At 41.8% G+C, this 20575-nt stretch overlaps 1 protein-coding gene across 1 annotated transcript in view; it reads right to left on the bottom strand.

Annotated features, from left to right (window-relative positions):
* LOC124711973 (serine protease gd-like) overlaps positions 1-20575 on the bottom strand; it is a 175581-nt gene that overhangs the window by 7795 nt on the left and 147211 nt on the right. Inside the window, exon 7 of the mRNA XM_047242256.1 lies at positions 7911-8067. Coding sequence (XP_047098212.1) covers positions 7911-8067 — 157 coding nt within the window. The remainder of the gene's footprint in view (positions 1-7910; positions 8068-20575) is intronic.

Genomic DNA, 20575 nt, shown 5'->3' on the forward strand with positions numbered 1-20575 from the left:
CTCCGCCAGGCAACGTGAGCTCCGTGCACTGCATTCTGGACGTGACCGCACTAAGACGCTTTCTGATGCCACGCTCTTGTCTGGTGCTGCTGATAACAAGTTTTTTAAACTAGCCGCCCTGCCTGCACCTTCAACTCCTTGCAACGACAGTGCACTGGCCTCTGTGGAAGACTCTGGGGCACATACTCCGTCACCTAGCAACTACCCACAAGGGCATAGGCCCGCCCAACCTTACTGTTTCTTCCACACGAGATTCAGGGAGCAAGCTCGCAAATGCCAGTCACTGTGTTCTTACCCAAACTTCAACCGCAGGTAGGCTACGGTGCCACCTCCTGCGATGTAAACAATGGGCACCATCCATGTTGCACTCCGTTTCGGACAATAACAGTAAGTGTGGTCGAGTCTATGTTCGTGATTTACGATCAGGTGTATGTTTTCTGGTAGACACTGGCACAGATGTCTCTTTGCTGCCGGTTCGCCTAGCAACCAATAAAGTGCAACCACACAAAACAGTACTTCGTGCAGTGAACTTGTCTACCCTACAGTGTTCGGGTTCCACTTTGTATACAGTGAAACTTTTGCCCGAGTGCAAGCTGGAGTGGACGTTTCTAGTGTCGACAATTGAAGAACCTATTCTCGGAATTAATTTCCTCAAGCACTATCAGTTGTCACTAGATTTTGTGCAAAATACTGTGTTTTACCCCTCCCTTAACAAACATATTCCTTTCGCTTCGCCGAGTGACAGTTTGGCTAACACCAAACATGTGTGCTGTGCTAAGAAGTGTGTAAACCTATCCTTGGAGCTGCAATCTTGGACAAACAAATGGCTAGTGGAGTGCGCCAAGTCTTCTAAGTTGTGGATGGAACGTATGGAAATGCTGCTGCATCTCCGCGACATACACCACAAGTTGGCCTCCACACAACAACGCCTCGCGGCACTACAAGCAGACGACTCGTCGGCTACAGACAAGGTCAGTCCGTGCCAATCTGGTGATCCCGTGCCCGCGCACGTTAACGACAATGTTGTGAACTCTGTAAACTGTGTCAGCACCCCCTTTTGTAATGATAGGGTATGCCCGAGTGCTCATGCTCCTTGCGTTCCAAATGGAAAATTAACTTGCCAAGCTTGTGGCAATGAACTACGGCCATCTGTTGTCCGGCCACGCCCACTTGTGCCTACAGCGCTCGTAGCGGCACGGCCCGCTACCAAGAACCAGTGCACCAACCTCGCCCATGTTAACACGTGTGCGGCCTTTATGCAGCCTACGAGTGGGTGCCACACCTGTACTTCCGTGCCCTCAGCGCCACAGCTTGGCCCGTCCGCCACTGCCTGCTCCGCTTCACGGACATCTGACTATCGTGCCGCGCCACGTATTGCAGTAGTCACTAACGGCACAGTTCATCGGTTACATCTAACCGATGGCCCGCCCATATCGCAATGTCCACACCGCCTCAAGCTGGAATTTATGAAAATTGCAAAAGAACAATTGGACGATCTGTTACAAAAGGGAATAATTGAATCTTCTTCCGGTTGCTGGGCTAGTCCCATCCTGTTTGACCAAAAGAAAGACGGTACTTGGCGTACGGTCGGAGACTATAGACGTTTAAATGCCCGCACCATCATTGATAAATATCCGGTCCCACACATCGCAGACTTCAATCATGCACTCGCAGGTGCAAAGTACTTCTCTGTTTTGGACTGTAAGCATGCATTTCATCAGATTCCTATGGCTCTGGAGGACATTGAAAAGACTGCCATAACCACTCCCTTCGGGCTGTTCCAATACAAATTTATGCCGTTTGGGTTGAAAAATGCACCCCAAACGTGGCAGCGTTTCATCAATCAAACTTTATCCCATCTAGACTTTTGTTTCATATATATGGACGACATATTGGTTTTTGCTTCTACTTTAGAACAGAGTGAGGAGCGTGTTCAAGTCGTGACAGATATTTTAGCAGCCGCTGGTATTGAACTGAACAATAAAAAGACTCAATTGCACCAGTCATCCGTCACATTCCTAAGTTATGTTGTGTCATCGGATGGTCTGACACCACCACAGGACAAGATCAAGCCTGTTCTTGAGATGCTACGCCCTCAGACCTACAGGGAATTATGCAGGTTCATCGGAACAGTTAATTATTACCGGAAACATTTGCCAGCCGCTTCTGTGGTGCAGGCTCTTCTCACAGATGCTCTCGCTGGCCCACAAACTTCTGGCACCCGCCAGGTACCATGGACACCAGACATGGACAAGGCATTTAATGAACTCAAACAGCTGTTGGCCTCCGCTGTCACTATTGCTCACCCACGGGCGGATGCCACAATGTTTATCACTACTGACACTAGTGACAATGCTATCGGCGCAGTACTGAGTCAGACATACAACGATGTTACGACCCCCCCTGCAGTTTTTCTCAAAAAAGCTAAACAACGCGCAGAAGAAATACTCAGCATTCGACAGAGAACTACTTGCAGTTTATGAGGCCATAAGACATTTCAGAACTGATGTTGAGGGACGAGATTTCTATGTGCTCACTGATCACAAGCCGTTGGTTCCTGCCATAAAAAATCCTGCGGCTGATCCGCCCCCACGACGCTTTCATCACATTGATTACATCTTGCAATTTACAAATGACATTCGCTACATCCGAGGAGCGGACAATGTGGTCGCTGATTTTCTCTTGCGTGTTGGTGCTGTCACAACCTTAATTGACTTAACGGACCTACCTCGGTTGCAATTGGCAGACCCCGATACCATGCAGTTAATTTCAGACCACAGCTCCTCTCTCCAACCGGTACGCTCTACTTTCCCTGGCATATCTGACTTAGTGTGGTGTGATGAATCGACTGGTACGTTGCGGCCATTCATTCCTAAGCCCCTTCAACACCAGGTCTTCGACAAACTACACACATTAGCACACCCCGGTGTCAAAGCCTCCACCCGTCTGGTAGCTGAACGGTTTGTCTGGAGAAACATGCGCCATGACTGTCAGTCTTGGGCAAGGGCATGGATGGTGTGTCAACAGAACAAAGTTTCCAGGCACACTTCTCCACCCCTTGGCTGTTTTGCCCAACCTCCAGGCTGGTTTCACCATGTTCATGTCGACCTCGTAGGCCCTTTGCCCCCCTCTGAGGGTTTCCGTTACTTGTTTACAGCTATTGACAGGATGACTTGGTGGGCTGAGGCTGTGCCTATTCCGAACATTACCTCTGAGACAGTAAGTCGAGCATTCTTAGATTCGTGGATCTCTAGATGTGGCTCACCTGTTTACCTCACCTGGTCGGTGACAATTCGAGTCTTCAGTTTTCTCTGACTTATGTAAAATGTGTGGTATTGTCAAAATTCATACTTCTGCATACCACCCCCAAAGCAATGGTCTTGTCGAGCAATGGCATTGCACCCTGAAGTCTGCCCTGCATTGCCATGACTCACTATGGACAGAGGCACTGCCCTTCGTGCTTCTTGGCCTTCGTGCGACTTTCAGGGAAGACCTCAAGGGGTCCGTAGCCGAGTTTGTATATGGCCAACCTCTGGTTTTGCCTGGAGAATTAGTCACTCCGACCCCACATCCACGGCCCTCTGAACTCCCTTCACTTCTCGAGCGGGTGCACTTGCACTGAAGCAAAATTCAGCTGCCACCTCCGGCTGCTCATACACCTCTGCGCGCGTACGTACTGCGCACGCTAGACTCTTATGAGTACGTGTTTCTCAGAGACGACTCAGTCAAAGCCCTGCTTCAGTCACCCTACACAGGTCCTTACAAGGTCGTCAAACGCTCTGAGAATAACATGGATCTCCTCATAAAAGACTCTGTAACCACGGTCTCACTCAACCGAGTGAAACCAGCTTTCATTGAGCCTCAGGTGAACCTCCCTGATTCTGCCCCTATTTCTCCCACTCCTGCTTCAAGCGGTCATCCATCTTCCCACACCATGCATTTGGGTATTGATTTTCCACAGCGTGTTTCTCTGCCGAGCACTGCTCCTTCTCCGTGTTCATCTAATTCGAGTGGCCAATCTTTTCGGGGCTTCACTCCTCACAGCCCTCGCAGTCGAACTGCCAACCACTCGGATTCTACCATTGTGTTACCATCTTCGTGTGACAGCTCTTTGTCACGCCGTTCAACCCACGCTGGCTCCTCATTGCCTTCGGTCATGCTCCCTCGTCTGTCAGCTGATGGCCCGAGGTTGTCTCCTGCACAGTCTAGTGCACCTGCCACCCCCCTCTTAGCAGATGCTTCCCCATGCCATGGCTTTCCCACACCTCCCTGCCTCCCTACCATTGCTCGTACAGGTGCCATCCAAGAATTCACAACACATGTGCACCCTGATGACATACATAAATTATCTGTTGTCGTAGATGGCGATACAGTGTGTGTGGTACTCGCGTGTGACAATATTGAGGGAGGAAGTGCAGAATCTCGTGTGGTGCGCCACTTTAAATTGAGCAGAAGTGCTGTGTGTGGCAATTTGCGTGCCTTTGTTAGGCCTTCTGGTAAGGTGATTCTCCGCCTGCTGGCTGACGAAGTGCTACACCTTCACTCCAGGACAGGACGTCGTCTTCAGCCGCCGGCGTCGCTTGCTGACTTCACCGTCGACGTACCGGGCTTCACCCCCCGGTCTCCTACCAGTCGACCGCTTCCGCCTGACGCAGAAGAACTGTGCGTTACCTTCCTAACTTCTCACCCCCCCCCCCCCCCCATTCACAGGGACGTACTCCATACTGCGTGGAGGGGGGGGGGGGGGCTATGTAGTGTAGAGCGCCATAAAAATCGATATTTGTTCTGTGCGTAAGTGTGCTATCTTTGAGGAGAGGGCTTTGGAGAGCATGTTGGACGCTAACGGCAGTTAGCCTCCGGACTTGTATCCGTGTAGACGCTAAGTGTGAATAAATCTGTATATGAGGGAATTCTAGTTGTTTACCTACAACTATACCATATTCCCTCAGTGTGAAACAGTGTTAATGTAAGAATGGAAATAATCTTTGATGTGAGAATCAATAGTTTTTTTTTGTATGTTGTTATCCTACTTGTATATTTTTATGTTAATGTTCTTATAGTTCTATTAAAATTGTAATGTCTAAGTGACAAGTAAATTCAATTATAAATTTTCATGTACATGTATTTTAAATTGTAATGTTTATTGACAAGTCCTATGTCATTTTGATGATGTACTACAAGGACGCTAATAAATTGAATCGAATTAGACTTCTCACCATATTTTACAGTAATGAGCTGGTATTCAAATTGCCAGGGTTTTATATGTGTTTATTGTAATTCAAAATATGTACTCATTTAAGTAATACTATGTAATATGGTAATTGTTACATGTGATTTATACTGTGCTGTCAGCACATGCCAGTGCAGTACAGTTTTGTGTGTGTGTGTGTGTGTGTGTGTGTGTGTGTGTGTGTGTAGTTCAGTTCAAGTCAATAGTCTGTGTTAGTTGTTGCCATACATGTGTAAAATAATGTATTTCTTTGACTGTTGAAGACAAATTTCCAGTGGTGGAAGGATTGGCTGTTATCTTTGTGGGTAACATTTGCAGGGGACACTTGCATTCTCTGATCAATTTTATGCTTTCCCATTTCGAGAAAGCTCTCTTAGAGACTCCTTCCATGTCATCCTTTGGGGAGCAAAAACTACTATCCTGAGGCCCACCACCAAAGCACCATGCTTCTCTACAGCTGAATACACCTGCCCAGTATGGACCAGATCCACCCACGTGAGTAGTTCTATGCAAGCATTAATAAAACATGTTGACTCACAACAGGGTGTATGGAACCTATGCCTCTACCAAATCTTTACAGAGCTGCTCATTTTGTGAGTCTCAGGTCCTGAAGAACATCTCACAAATTCACAGAAAAGCTCAGACAAATCATCAACAATCAACATGCTCTTTTTGGTACTGAGTGTGACCCTAGACAGCTAAGATGCTGTAAAAGGTAAACACAGAGGACCTTTAACTGCCTAAGAACATGCATGGCACCAGTGAAAAATACTATGATCATGTGGGGTCATGGTAATTTGAATGATAAGTGATTTTGGTGCTGTGCAAGACATGGAACACATCCTGTCCTGTCCAAACTGCCCCTGCAGATGCAACCTCAATGATTTGGACAAGAAAGAAGCCCTAAACATGGCCTAATACTTGAATGGAAAACTACGATTGGTTTCTGGACATGAAAAAGTGAAGTTCGACTGTTGAAACTAGATGCAATAAATGGAGAGTAATATGTAACAGTGTTGGGTTAATTAATGTAACTACAACATATCCAGGGAAATCATTGAACTACACTTCCTCTAGTTGAGTATATTTTCAAAATTCTTCTTAGTTCTGCATTTACCATTCAAACTTCCACCTCTCAGTTATGTACATTGGTGATCGCTCCAATAAAATCACATATATTTTTTGTACTTGTCACAAATGTTTTGGTCCCTATACGTTATCCCTGTTACCAACAGCGCCCATATCATAGCTTGTAGGGTAGGCCACGACCTGGGTGTATCGATTATTTTTTTATACTCTAAAGATGAATGGCAGCTTTTAAGTAGACATAAAAATTTCAGGTCTGACCCTGTTAAAAACCTACATAATGCCTACTTTTAAATCATTTTCTCGAAAGAAAAATGTCTGACTACATTATATTTTTTCCCTTGTCCTGAGAACTAGGGGATGGGAGGGGACAGGATGGCACCCTTTGTCCCTGGGTATGGGTGCCCTTCCCTGCCACATTGGGGCTTTCAAAGAGCATATTCTAGTAACAGTTTTAAAAGCTTTTTCTAGATATAAAAACACTATAAGCATAGGTTTGCCTTTCTTTGGTTTGTCTTCTAAGGTAAGTTGCAAAGGTCACCACATCTCTACCAACATAGGTCATTCTTGTGGGATTGCTAACCATTAAGAGCCAATTTTGGGTGATGTCCAATTACCTAAAGATGGATGTAAGAGTAAACTGTTATTTTGTAAACTACATTATGCTTTGAAAATTGGGTGAGGCAGATTTTACTGTTTTGGATGAACTACAAGAAGTAATGGGACTTTGACATACAGAAAATGTTGCTGGTTAGAAATTTAGAAAAAATAGATGTACATTATTATTCTTGAGCAATGTGGATCCCCTTGTTTACATGTATGGGGCGCCATATTGCAAATTAAGGTAAATTACATGAAATTAATTAATTAGTTGTGCTGTACATCATATCATACAGAAAAATTAAGGTAACAAAAGTAGGTACTCAGAAGTCAGAATCAAACTGTGGTTAGGGCAAAATCTGAAGCAAAAACTGCAAGTGGCTCAGAATTTTATGTATAATTATTTCAGAGGATAATCAGTGTTACGTCATTTCAAATATGTTACTGGTCAGTAACAATGCTTAGCTTTCTGTTGCCAGCGGTGACCTTTCTCTAATAGACTGATTAGCTCATAGAGTTTTGCATGCTGTGAACTGTAGTACTAGCATCTTTTAATTATATATTTTAAAATTATGAGTGTCCTAATGGAAATCAATTACATCTAGGTAAACAGAACAACCAAAGTTATAACCTGAACAATAAATTCAAGTGAAATTAAATCTAAATAATGTGTTGTGACTCATGTGACTGTCACATGCCAATAGATAAACATATTGAAAACAAAATAGAGACTCAGGAAAAAAAACCTTCTCTATTTATGGGAATAGAAAAACTTAACAGAGGGAAGAATCCACCATACTGTGTCACAAAGTGTAATCAACTGTTGCTTGCAGTTAATCCATCTGAAGTTTACATAGTACCTCATTTAATGTTTGTTATTTGCTTAATCATTAGTGAGCCAATTTACATGTTACCACTGTTTGCATGACTCAGTTCCTATATATGTCTTTATCTCAATTTATATTGATCTGATGAAACTACTAGTGGCACTAACCATTCCGAAAGCCTCCACAGAATGTCCGTTCATTGGCGAGGAAAATAAAATCCTTCCGGCTGTTTATGCAGTCTTCTCTGGACACAATAGGAACATTTGCCTTGCGTGGTAAATCAGTGACTCTGTTGCCCAGTTCATCCCGGCCCCATCCAACAACCTAATGTAACATTAAAATGTCGTATTACACACATGTAACATTTTAACAATAAAATAATATTTTAATAACTAAATATTAGAGTGAAAATCCAAGCATTAAGCAGATCAAGATTACAAAAAGCTGTTCTCAACCCAAAAGTTGAGTTTGCTTCATTAGACATGGCACTGGATGTGGTATGCCTTTGTTTTCCTCCAGTACTAACACACCTTCTCTTCAAATGAACAGCTCAACCTTAGTTCAGCTCAGCTAATGGCACCAATACTAGATATCAGAATGATCCTCATAAAGATTTTTTTTATTTATTTAGTCCTTCTAATCCTACATATATACACAAAAGCACATTTCATTATCAATGTGGCGAACCAGTCCCCTCACTAAAGAATAATGTACATTATGTACAAGTGTGGAAGAGTGAATTATGCAGACTCAATAAGAACAACAGCCCAGATCTCTCTGAGATTTCTGATATATACATCACAAATAAGTGCTTGCCAGTCATACAAGTGAAAAAAAGTTCTAAGGATCACAGTGTTTACAGTGACAAAACCCTTTCATCATGATGTATCACCAAAGGTACACTCAATTGGCATACGACAGACACTCAAATAAGTAGTGCTAAGGTGAATAACAGCTCTGAAGGTAATCAGTCTGATCAACATGCAGCTACTCCCGAACACCATCATCCACAATCTCTAAGCTCCAAGGAAGAAAAATCAAGAAGAAAACTGATGCTTATTGTCGACAGTCACAGGGACAGAATCACCTCTCATATACTAAATGAGGCATCTACAATGATTGGTGCTATGGGATTCATCAAGTCAGGTGCAGGTTTAACTGAAGTGAGGAAACATGCCAACTCGGCAGAGGTCAGCAAGTTATCCACTAATGATTAGGTTGTGCTAATTGGAGGATTGAATGATATCTTTAAAAACGAAATATCAAATTCTTGTCAGGAACTAAAGGAATGTTTGAGTCACTTAACTACTACTAATGTCGTTGTTATCAACATCCTGCATCATCATGATCTACCACAATGGTCCTGCATGAATCATGAAATAAGCGTAGCTGATGAACAATATGACTCATTTGCTAAATACTTCAGAAGTGTTACTACAGTGAATATAAACAATATTGGCCACCAATTTCTCATGATTCATGGACTGCATCTAAATGGCCTGGAAAAATGAGTTGTGGTGAATAAAGTGCTCAGTGAAGTAGGAAATAAGCCTTAAGAGGTAACAATGTGGTCAATATCATTCGATGAACATCATAAATCTATTTCTAAGCCTTTTTTAGGCTAAGTGTTAAGACTGGTGATAATCCGAGGTGTAATAATTTGCCAGACAGTCCGAGTTTATGGGGAGATGCTAAGCTATCGAAACATAGCAACGAACCAAGAAATACCATTAGCAGTAAACTCTGTGTGTTCCACCAAAACATCAGTGGTCTCAGAAGCAAACTGGAACTTCTAAATCTCGACATTAATGACGATGCACAAGTAACATGTCTGACAGAACACCATGTGACAAGCGGAACTGAAATGCCTCAAACTGATGGATAGTCTTTAGCAGCTAGCTATTGTAGTACTATAAAGAAGAAAGGAAGGACTGCAATATATGTTAAAACTAATGTAAAATATAAATTCCTAGACATAAGTACTTCCAGTGTAGATTCTCACTTTGAAGTCTGTGGAATGGAAATTACCACAAATAATAAGTCAGTTATAAATTTTGGCAATTTACAGGGCTCCTGCAGAGAAAATATGTATGTTTCTAAACCCTTTGGAACAAGTTTTGAACAAATATATAAAAAACACAATAATTTAATTATCATGAGTGATTTTAGTATTAACTTCTTAACTACAATTAATGGCAGAACAGAACTAGAGCACCTAACGGAATAATTTAACCTAATTTCAGTAGTTATCTTTTCCACTGGAGTAACTAGTACTTGTAAGAGCATAATGGACAGTGTATTCCTGGACAGATACAGAAGCAGCAATATTATTGTAAGACAAATTCTCAATGATCTGTCAGCTTACAGTAAATGATATCAAACTGCGTGATAAACTGAAACACTCCATTAAAACTGACAGGCCAGTCAATAATGATAACTTAGTAATCTTCAACCTTCTCTTACTGCAAATTGACTGGACCCCTGTATTTATGAAAAGGAATATTAACGAAGAATTTAATCTGTTCTCTAATAAGTTTGTGTCATTGTTTGAAGCTGTATTCCCAAAAATAATCTTGAGAAACAATCCTCAGGCCGCAAAACGGAAACCCTGGACTACTGAAGGGATCAGAATTTCCTGTAGAACAAAAGTAATTTATATGAATTCCTAAGGCTACCTAATGATCCCATCAAAAAGGAGGACTCTAGATTGCACTGTAACATTTTAAAAAGGGTAATAAACAAATCCGAAACTATGTACGTAACATCTGAAATTGATAACTGAAGTAACAAATCAAAAACCATCTGGCAAGTTATAAAAAGGGAGAGTGGTAAAAAGTAGAGTACATGACTGACACAGAATTAATTCAGGAGGGAAATATTGTAAAACATACTGACGAAGTTGCTAATATCTTCAATAAACTTTTTTAACAGCTGCTGAAAAAAAATGGCTGTGAAGGCTCAGTGGGTGATGTGACAGCCCCTCTGCACAAAGCTAAAAATGCCAGAGTTTGCCAGATGCAGATAGTCCCGGTAACAGTTAGTGAGATCAATAAGACAATCAGAGAGATGAAGTCAAAAAACTCTTGTGGGGTTGATAATATTTCAACGAAGATACTTAAGCACTGACATTGCTATATAAATGCAGTCTTATGTCACAGTTTTAATGAATCCCTAAAACAAGGTATTGTTCCACTGAGATTAAAATATGCCCATGTGAAACCACTTTTCAAGAAAGGTGAAAAAACTGATGTAACAAACTACCACCCAATATCCGTGCTAACAAGTTTTTCAAAACTCCTTGAGAAACTGGTATACAGGAGAATTGTTAATCACCTGAACAGCCGTAACATTCCCAGTCAATGTCAGGCCTAGCCTATCAATTGATGATGCCATTTTCTCTTTCACTGATTAAATTCTTGACTCTTAACAGAAAATTTGCACCAATTGGAATCCTATGTCACTGATGCAAAACTGGTCATGTCTTTCTGATGAAAGTATCTTAACAAACAGTGCAGAAGATTTTATTTACCATGTGTGAGTTTGGTTGTGGTTGCCTGACTTCTAAAATAATATATGGAAAATCTCATATAAGATGTGAAACAAATACTAACAAAGAGATAGAGGGGCTGGCCAGTACTTACCTCAGCTCAGTACAGCCGATAGATACACATAAAACAGAACTGAAAATTTACATTCCTAGCTTTCGGAACTTTGTTCCTTCATCAGGGAGGAGAGAGGGGAAAAAAGGGAAGAAGGGAAAGTGGATTCAGTTACTCACAACCCAGGTTATGAAGCAACAGGGAAAGGTAGACAGGGAGGGTAGCAAGGATGGAGGCATGGTTGTCAGAGGGAAGCCAAAGATATTCTACTGTAAGTACTGTGCCAGCTTCAAACCAAAGAGGATGCATACAGAAGTAAAGAGGTATATAGTATAAAGATAAACACAACTATGTAGGATGAAAAGATGCGTGAATGGCTAAAGAGGAAAGGGAAAGAGGAGAAGACTGAAGAGTGAATGGGAGTGAGGTTGTTTAACGTAGGTTCAGTCCAGGGGGAAGGCGGGATGAAAGGATGTGTTGGAGTGCAAGTTCCCATCTCCGCAGTTCAGAGGGACTGGTGTTGGGTGGGAGAAGCCAAATGGCACATACGGTGTAGCAGGTTCCTAGGTCCCTAGAATTATGCTGGAGGGCATGCTCCGCTACTGGGTATTGGGCATCTCCTAGGCGGACAGTTCGTCTGTGTCCGTTCATGCGCTCAGCCAGTTTAGTAGTTGTCATGCCGATGTAAAAGGCTGTGCAGTGCAGGCATGTGTTTATCTTTATACTATATACCTCTTTACTTCTGTATGCATCCTCTTTGGTTTGAAGCTGGCACAGCACTTACAGTAGAATATCTTTGGCTTCACTCTGACAACCATGCCTCCATCCTTGCTACCCTCCCTGTTTACCTTTCCCTGTTGCTTCATAACCTGGGTTGTGAGTAACTGAATCCACTTTCCCTTCTTCCCTTTTTTCCCCTCTCTCCTCCCTGATGAAGGAACAAAGTTCCGAAAGCTAGGAATGTAAATTTTCAGTTCTGTTTTATGTGTATCTATCGGCTGTACTGAGCTGAGGTAAGTACTGGCCAGCCCCTCTATCTCTTTGTTAGTATTTCTAAAATAATATATTCATCTACATTCCATTACTGTTTATCTTATAATATCTTCTCAAAATGCTATTTATTCCATTCAACTGCTCTTCCAAATCCACTGAATTTCAACTCTATTTCTAAATTTCTCCATAGTTTTGTACATAGTTTACTCAGTGTACGAAATGAACAACATCGGGGATAGGCTGCAGACCTACCTCACTCCCCTATCAACCACTGTTTCCGTTTCATGTCCTTCAACTCTCATAATTGCAGTCTGGTTTGTGTATAAGTTGCGAACAATGCTTTTCTTCCTTTATTATATTCTTTTGATCTTCAAAATTACAGAGTTTAGTCCAGTAAGTATTGTTAAAAGACTTCTCTAAATGTACAAATGCTATAATGTAGGTTGCCTTTCTCCAACCTTTCTTCTAGGACACACTGTGGGGTTAGTATTGCTTTGCGTTTTCCTACTTTTCTCTGTAATCCATGATGATTTTCCCCAAGGTCAGCTTCTACCGGCTTTTCCATTCTTCTGTAAAGAATTTGTAACAGTATTTTTCCATCATGACTTATTTAACTGGTGGTTCAGTAGTTTTTGTATGTCAGCATCTGTCCTCTCTGAAATTGGAATTACTATATTCTTCATGAGTTTTCAGATTATTTTGCTTATAGAGAGTATTTCAAAATGGACTTTACACCTTTAAAAATTCATGTAAATTTATTGAAAGGAGATGTAGAGCTGGGCTTAGTGTTATTTTGTAGGGAAAGACATCAAGTTTTTACCTTAAACTAAAGGTGATGTCTGTGGCATGCGTTGGTTATCCTGCACGTATCCCATCGGAAGTCAATTTCTTCCCAAACTTGCTGTAGCATTAAAGGTGTAGCTTGCTCAGTGGCACCATAAATTCTTGCTCCAAGTTCAGGTAGAGAAGCAGGACAGGAGGTACATACATGAGATCCTTGATGAATCTCCATAAAAAAAAGAAAAATGTGGTGTCAGGTCTGAGGAATGTGGGGGCCATGCAATTGGCACATCACGGCCATTCCATTGCCCTGGAAAGAGGTCACAGAAAATCTGTGATGTCAACCAGGTAGTGGGGTGGTGCACCATCTCGCGTGAACTAAACATTTCATTCTTGGTCATACTCATCGATCTGTGGTATCAAAAATAGTTGTAACATTTCCAGGTACACTATCCCATTGATGGATCTCTCATGGAAAAAAAGGGTACACTCATAAAGTCATGCCACTCATGAACTGTAGGCCTACTAGGAGGATCTTCATCGTACTTGGTATGGAAATTATGCTGAACTGTTGTCACTGACTTCGATTCTTCAAACCAAAACACACAGCTAGCACGCTTGGGTCCAGTGAAGGCAGCCATCTTTAACGCAAATGCTGCTAGCACTCCTTACAGTGAGATTTGGCACTAACAAACTATGTGAGAAGAAACTTTATGTATTTCCCTACAAATGGACACTAAAATCACCTCTGTAGGTACTATGAATTAATTTATATGAATTTTCGAAGTTGTGAAGTACTTTTTGAAACAACTTTTATCAGATATCTTTCACATCCCATAGAATAATTTTGTTATGGCTTGCTCTCCCATGAATCTTAGTAATTCTGAAGTAGTATTGTGTAACCCAGGGGCTTATTTCCACTTAGGTGTTCCAGTTTTCTGTCAGTTCTCTAGAATAGCTTACCTGCATACCAGTTTTCTTATTTGTTATTGGGCCTAGCCATGCAGATCCCCTATTTGATTTTCTGTTGATGACAATGTACTGACTTGACCAGATATCCTGTTTTCCTGCTGCTGCAGTTCACCACTTCCCACTGTTTTGAACTTCAAACTATCAGTTTCCCTTTTTAAATTGTCTAACATACCTATGCAACTAAGGGAACTAACATTCCATGCTCTTACCCATAGAAAATCCAGTTCTGTTTTTCCTGATGACAGCATCCTCCGGAGTAGTTCCTCCCCAGAGATCTAAATGGGGGTCTGGTTTTACCTCTGGATTATTTTACCCAAGGGGATGTCATCATCATTAAGGGAATGTCATCATCATTAAGCCATACAGTAGAGCTGAAAGCTTTCAGGGAAAATAGCAACTGTAGTTTCATCTTGCTTTCAGCTGTTACGAGTACCAGCACAGCAAGGCCATGTTGGCTAGTGTTACAAGGCCAGATCAGTCAATCATCAAGACTGTTGTCTCTATAACTACTGAAAAGGCTGCGGACCCTCTTCAGGAACCACAGGTTAATTTGGCACTCTACAAATACCCCTCCATTGTGGTTGCACGTGTGGTATGGCTGTGTGTATCATTGAGTCACACAAGCCAAACCATCACAATGAAGTCCATGGTTCTTGGGGACATTGCTGTTAAAAGTCAATTATTGTAGCTTAACAATGTGTTCTGCACATACAAATTATAACAGCCATTTTTTGTTACATTTAGTTTCCCCTTTCAAAAGGAATCCATCCTGTCTGCATTTTCCAAAAATTTCTGCAAGTTTGTCACAAGAGGTTGTTGGTGAGCATGTAACAGGTTACTTCGTTGGGTGTTAATCACTTCAGTTCTCATAGCATAGCAGACCTCAAAATTGAAAGAGGATGAGAAAGCTTAGGTTAAAGTAATTAGTTTACTGTTCTAAAACAACACTGCACTGGCTACAATGCAGCTCACTGTGAATGCTGTTGTCAGGCACAGCGTGAGCACGTTGTTTTCATTTGAGTTGTCAGTCTTCCAGCTGACTGATGTGACCCATTGCGAATTCATCTCTTGTGCCAACCTCTTCACCTCAAAGTAGCGCTTGCACCCTACATCTTCAGTTACTTGTTGGATGCATTCCAGTTTCTGTCTTCTCTTACAGTTTTTACCCTTTACAGTTCCCCCTAGCAACATGGACATTATTGTCTGGTGCATTTTCACATGCACTCTCACATTGTCCTTTATCTTTGTCAGCATTTTCCTTATGCTTTTTTCTCCACTGTTTCTTCAGAGAACCTCCTCTTCCTAATCAGTTCACTTGATTTTCTATATCCTTCTATAGCACCACATCTCAAATGCTGTGATTATCCTCTTTTCCGTTTTTCCCACAGTCCATGATTCACTGACATACACTGCTGAGCTCCAAACACACTTACTCAGAAATTTCTTTCTTAGATAAAGGCCAATGTTTTGATACTAGCAGACTTCTCTTGGCCATGAATGCCCTCTTTGCCTGTCCCAATCTGATGTTTACATCCTTGCTTTATCCACCATGTGTTATTTTGCTTCCAATATTCATTGGAAACTTCCTAACTTTTACCAAGGATACAGTGCCATTAGCAAATCTTTAAGCCTTACTTCTGTTATCAACTGCAATGTCAAAAGTGCCTGTCTGGTGCCCTTACCTTTCTGAAAGCCAGAATGGTGATCATTTAATAGAGCCTCAACTATGTTTTCCGTTCTTCTGAATGTTATCCTTACCAGCTCATGGTAAGCTCATTGTGTGACAGGTTCCCCAATTATCTGCTCTTGCTGTCTTCAGAACTGCATAGGTGATATATTTATGAAAGTCTAATGGTACATTGCAAGTCTCATATATTCTACACACCATCTTCAATAGTTGGTTGGTTGGTTGCCACTTCCCCCATTGATTTAAGAATATCTGATAGAACTTTATCTGCCCTTTCAATCTTATTGGACTGCAAATTGTCCAAAGCTCTTTTAAATTCTGATTCTGCATTTAGCAGTGGAATTCTCATTGCACCCTTAATGTTACCACACTTGCCTTTAATTTCATCAAAGGTTGTTTTGAATTTTCTATTTGCTGAGTCAGTCCTTCTGATGGTCATTTATTTTTCAATTTGTTCACACTTCTCCCGCTTCCATTTCACTCTGGTTGTCTTGAACTTTCTGTTTATATCATTCCTGAGTGATTTATATTTCTGTATTCCTGTCTTTTCCTGATCATTTGTGTACTTCCTTCTTTCATCAGTCGACTGAGGAATTTCTTCTATTACTTAAGGTTTCTTCATAGTTACCCTCCTTGTACCTGTATGTGTCTGTCAAACTTCTGTAATTACCCTTATTAGACAAATCCATTACTCTTAAACTGAACTGCCTGCTGTAGTATTCTACTTCAGTATCCCATTTCTTTGTGTATTGATTCTTTTGGGCCTATTCATCGTAACTACTAAATTGTGATCTGACTCTACTATATTTCCTCTTGGGTACACCTTACAATCCAATACCTGCTTTTGAAATCTGTTTGACAATGATACATCCAGCATGAATCTTCCCACATCTCCAGACCTTTCCAAGTATACCTTCTCCTCTCGTGATTTTTGAATAATGTATTTGATATTAACAGGCGGGATTTATTGCGGAACTCAAGTAGTCTTCCTCCTGGCTGATTCCTATAACCAGGCATATATTGTCCATAACTCTTCTGCTCTTCTCCATACTACTGCTTTACAACCCCCAATGATTATTAAATATCAAATGACCATTGACGGTGATGCTTCTGGTTTAGATAGTTAGCCAGCTGTAGCTATTACCCAGGGGATGCCCGAACATAGTAGTACAATGTTCTGTGGGGAGGCCCCTAGATAAATACAATATGAAGCTAAAAATAGCAAAACGGAATGAGACCATACACAAGAGAGAAATGAAACCTCTAAGCCATTGACTACAACAGAATTCAATGAAGCAACTGATAACTGCAAAAGACACAAGGCAGCCAGCCTTGATGACATATCCATGGAACAGATAAAAAAAATTTGGACCTGTGGTCACTCTTATCTGGAACTGCATGGCACTCTGCAACATATAAAAAATGAAAGCCACTCTAAAACCTAGCAGTGAACCAGATGACCCTAATAAATACAGGCCAATGTCATTAGTATGGCATATTATACTCAATAGACTTGCAGATGTACTGGAGCCTCTTCTGATGCCACAACAAGCAGGCTTCAGAACAGGCAAAGTTGGACATTATTGGTACTGAAACTAACAAAAAACATTAAGGATGGACTTGAGGAAAGTCAAATCACTGGGGCTCTGTTCTTAAACTTAGCAGCTGCTTACAGCACAGTCAACCAGCAACTGTTATTATGGAAAATATATGCACTAAATAAAAGCTATGGCACAACACAAATGATTGGTTTTCTCCTCCAAAACAGAGTATTCTTTGTGTAGACTACCATGGCCAGAGTCATGTAACACAAAGCTTTTCTGGGTATGGTACTGCATTATACTGTCAAAAAACTATCACTGATGAAACTTATATTTTGATCACAGTTATTGTAGCCTCCTTCTGGTTCAATTGGTCAAGTGATAATTTTTTACAATATGTTGCAGTACCATTTGCAGAACAGTAATGTTATAAGATTCTTTGTCAGTTTTCAATGGAAAAGAAGTGGGTCAAGAATACAGAAGAGTGGCTTAGTGTGCTGGCTTCATTGGTTTTCAATATCTACAACAGAGACCATTCACTCCAAGAATGCACTCAAGGTTTGCAGATGACTGTGCCCTTATAGCCCAAGAAAATAAATATGAGACCATCAAAAAGGCTCTATCAGTAGCTCTTGAACAATGGCTGACATTACAAGAAAAACCAATTCAAACCTATCCCCTTGACAATGTAAATATTTGTTTTTTTTTTTTCCTTTCTGTTTTTCACCTGAAGAATAGACAGGTGTCAAAGATGCCACAAGCAGCATTGGAGTGAATGCAGCTGGAGCATTACACAACCCCAAAATGCCTGGATGTCACATCAGATAGAGCACTCACTCACAGGAAACAATGTAGAAACATGTTGCCTAAAATAGCTGCTAGAAACAATACTGTCGACAAACTAGCAGGTACTACGTGGTGTGCACAACCCAGAACAGTAAAGACTACACATTTAGTCTTTTGACCAAGCATGGTGGTACAGTGAGTAGCACACTGCACTCTCATTTTGGAGGACAATGGTTCAAAACCATGTCCAGCCATCCAGATTTAGGTTTTCTGTCATTTCCCTAAATTGCTACAGGCAATTTCTGGAGTGATTCCTTTCAAAGGACGTGGCCAATTGTCTTCCCCATCCTTGAAACATTCTGAGCTTGTGTTCCATCTCTAAAGACCTTGATGTCAATGGGAAGTCAAACCCTGATCTTCCTACTTCTTCCTTTTTTAACCTTGTGCTACTCACACACAGGGTATGCATGTTCTGTGTGGTATAGCTCCAGTCACAAGAGAAAGGTAAACATACCATTAATGAATCATGCTGTATTATCACAGGTTGTTTGAGATCAACACATACTGACAGGTTATACTGCCTAGCCAGTATCACTACTCTTAGTGTCAACACAAAGTTGCAGAGAAGAAGGGAAAAAAAACTAAATCATTTACATCTACAATCCACCCCCTTTTTGGATATAATGAAGCCTGCTGGTGAATTAAATCAAGGAGGAATTTTCTGCATGCAATAAGAGAGCTCACTAATATAATGCAACAAATCAGAGTAGAAAAATGCCATGAAAAGAAGTCCACATCTGAAACTGGTATACACCATGGGAAGGAAAACTTGCCCCCTCCCCAAAGAATGCAGCAGAGTGGAACATATGGAAGTCTTTGAACTGACTGAACTGTAAAAACCAGAAGCAATATGAATAGATGGGATTTATCAGATGAACCAGTGTTTTGCTACTGTGGATAAGATTGGTTAAAAGGAAGGCGGGAAGGGACCAAACTATGAGGTCACAGGTCCCTTGTCCCCAGAAAATAATTACACAAGGGAGAGAAGAAAAGAAAGGAGACATACGGCACAATAACAGGAGAGTGTAAGAACCAGAAGAACAACAGGAGGAAAACCAACACTACTATGGAAAAAACATGAAAAGAAAACCACAGAGAGAAGCAAGAAATAGGTAGAAGGGATAAAAACAAGAGAGCAGATGACCATGGCTGGCTGACCATGTGAATACAAAGGAAAAGCAGCCACTCTGTGCCACATTAAAACATCCAGCCTAAAAGCATTAGAGTGGATAACACAAAGATCAAAGGACATGCATGAAAACTTACATAGAATGATAAAACCCACAGTGGTGCACTGGGTCGACTAAACGCAACACTGAGGGCACCGCTGAACCATAAACCAGACTCCCATAGTCAAGGCAGGGTTGAACAAGGGCTCTGTAGAGCTGCAGCAGCATAGAGTGATCTGCACCCCAGTTGGTGTTGCTCAGGCAGCAAAGGGCACTGAGGTGCTGCTAGCACTTCTGCTTAAGCTGACAAAGGTGAATAAGTCAAGTCAATCAGGTAACGAAAACCATCCTAAGAATTGATAAGTCTCAACTACCGTGAGTGGATTGTCATTAAGGTAAAGTTCTGGTTACAGATGAACAGCACGACACCAACAGAAGTGCATAACACACGACTTTGTGGCCGAAAACTGGAAACTGTGGGCTAAAGCCCATGACTGTGCCTTGTGGATGGATCCCTGTAGGTGCTGCTCAGCAACACCAGTATTGGAGGAGCAGTACGAAATGCAGAAGTCATCTGCATACAGAGAACGTGAGACGAGCAGCCCTACAACTGCTGCCAGACCATTAATGGGCACTAAAAATAGAGATACACTCAATACAGAGCCCTGCAGGACCCCATTATCCTAGATATGGGGGGGGGGGGAGAGGAGGGGGGGACTATGGGAGGCACCAACATTGACGTGAAGTGACAGGAAATTTTGGATAAAAATCGGGAGCGGGCCTCTGAGACCCCATTCGTATAATGTGGCAAGGATATAATATCGCCAGGTCATGTCACATGCTTTTCATAGATCAAAAAAGATGGTAACCAGGTGTTGGCATCTGGAAAAGGCTGTTCGGATGGCAGACTCAAGGGACAACGATTATCAGTGGTAGGGAAACCCTGGCAGAAGCCACCCTGACATGGAGCCAGTAGGCCACATGCCTCCAGGACCCAACCCAACTGCCAGCACACCATACAGTCCAGCAGCTTACAAAGAATGTTGGTGAGGCTGATGGGCCAATAGCTATCCACATCAAGTGGGTTTTTACCAGGTTTGAGCACCAGAAAGATGGTGCTCTCCCGCCATTGCAATGGAAAGACACCATCGCACCAGACCCGGTTGAAGATGACGAGGAGATGTCGCTTGTAGTCAGATGAGAGCTCTTACTGGACCTGATCCAGCCCAGGAGCAATGTTGGGGC

The sequence above is a fragment of the Schistocerca piceifrons genome, chromosome 8, assembly GCF_021461385.2.
Source record: "Schistocerca piceifrons isolate TAMUIC-IGC-003096 chromosome 8, iqSchPice1.1, whole genome shotgun sequence".
Classification (NCBI taxonomy): Eukaryota; Metazoa; Arthropoda; class Insecta; order Orthoptera; family Acrididae; genus Schistocerca; species Schistocerca piceifrons.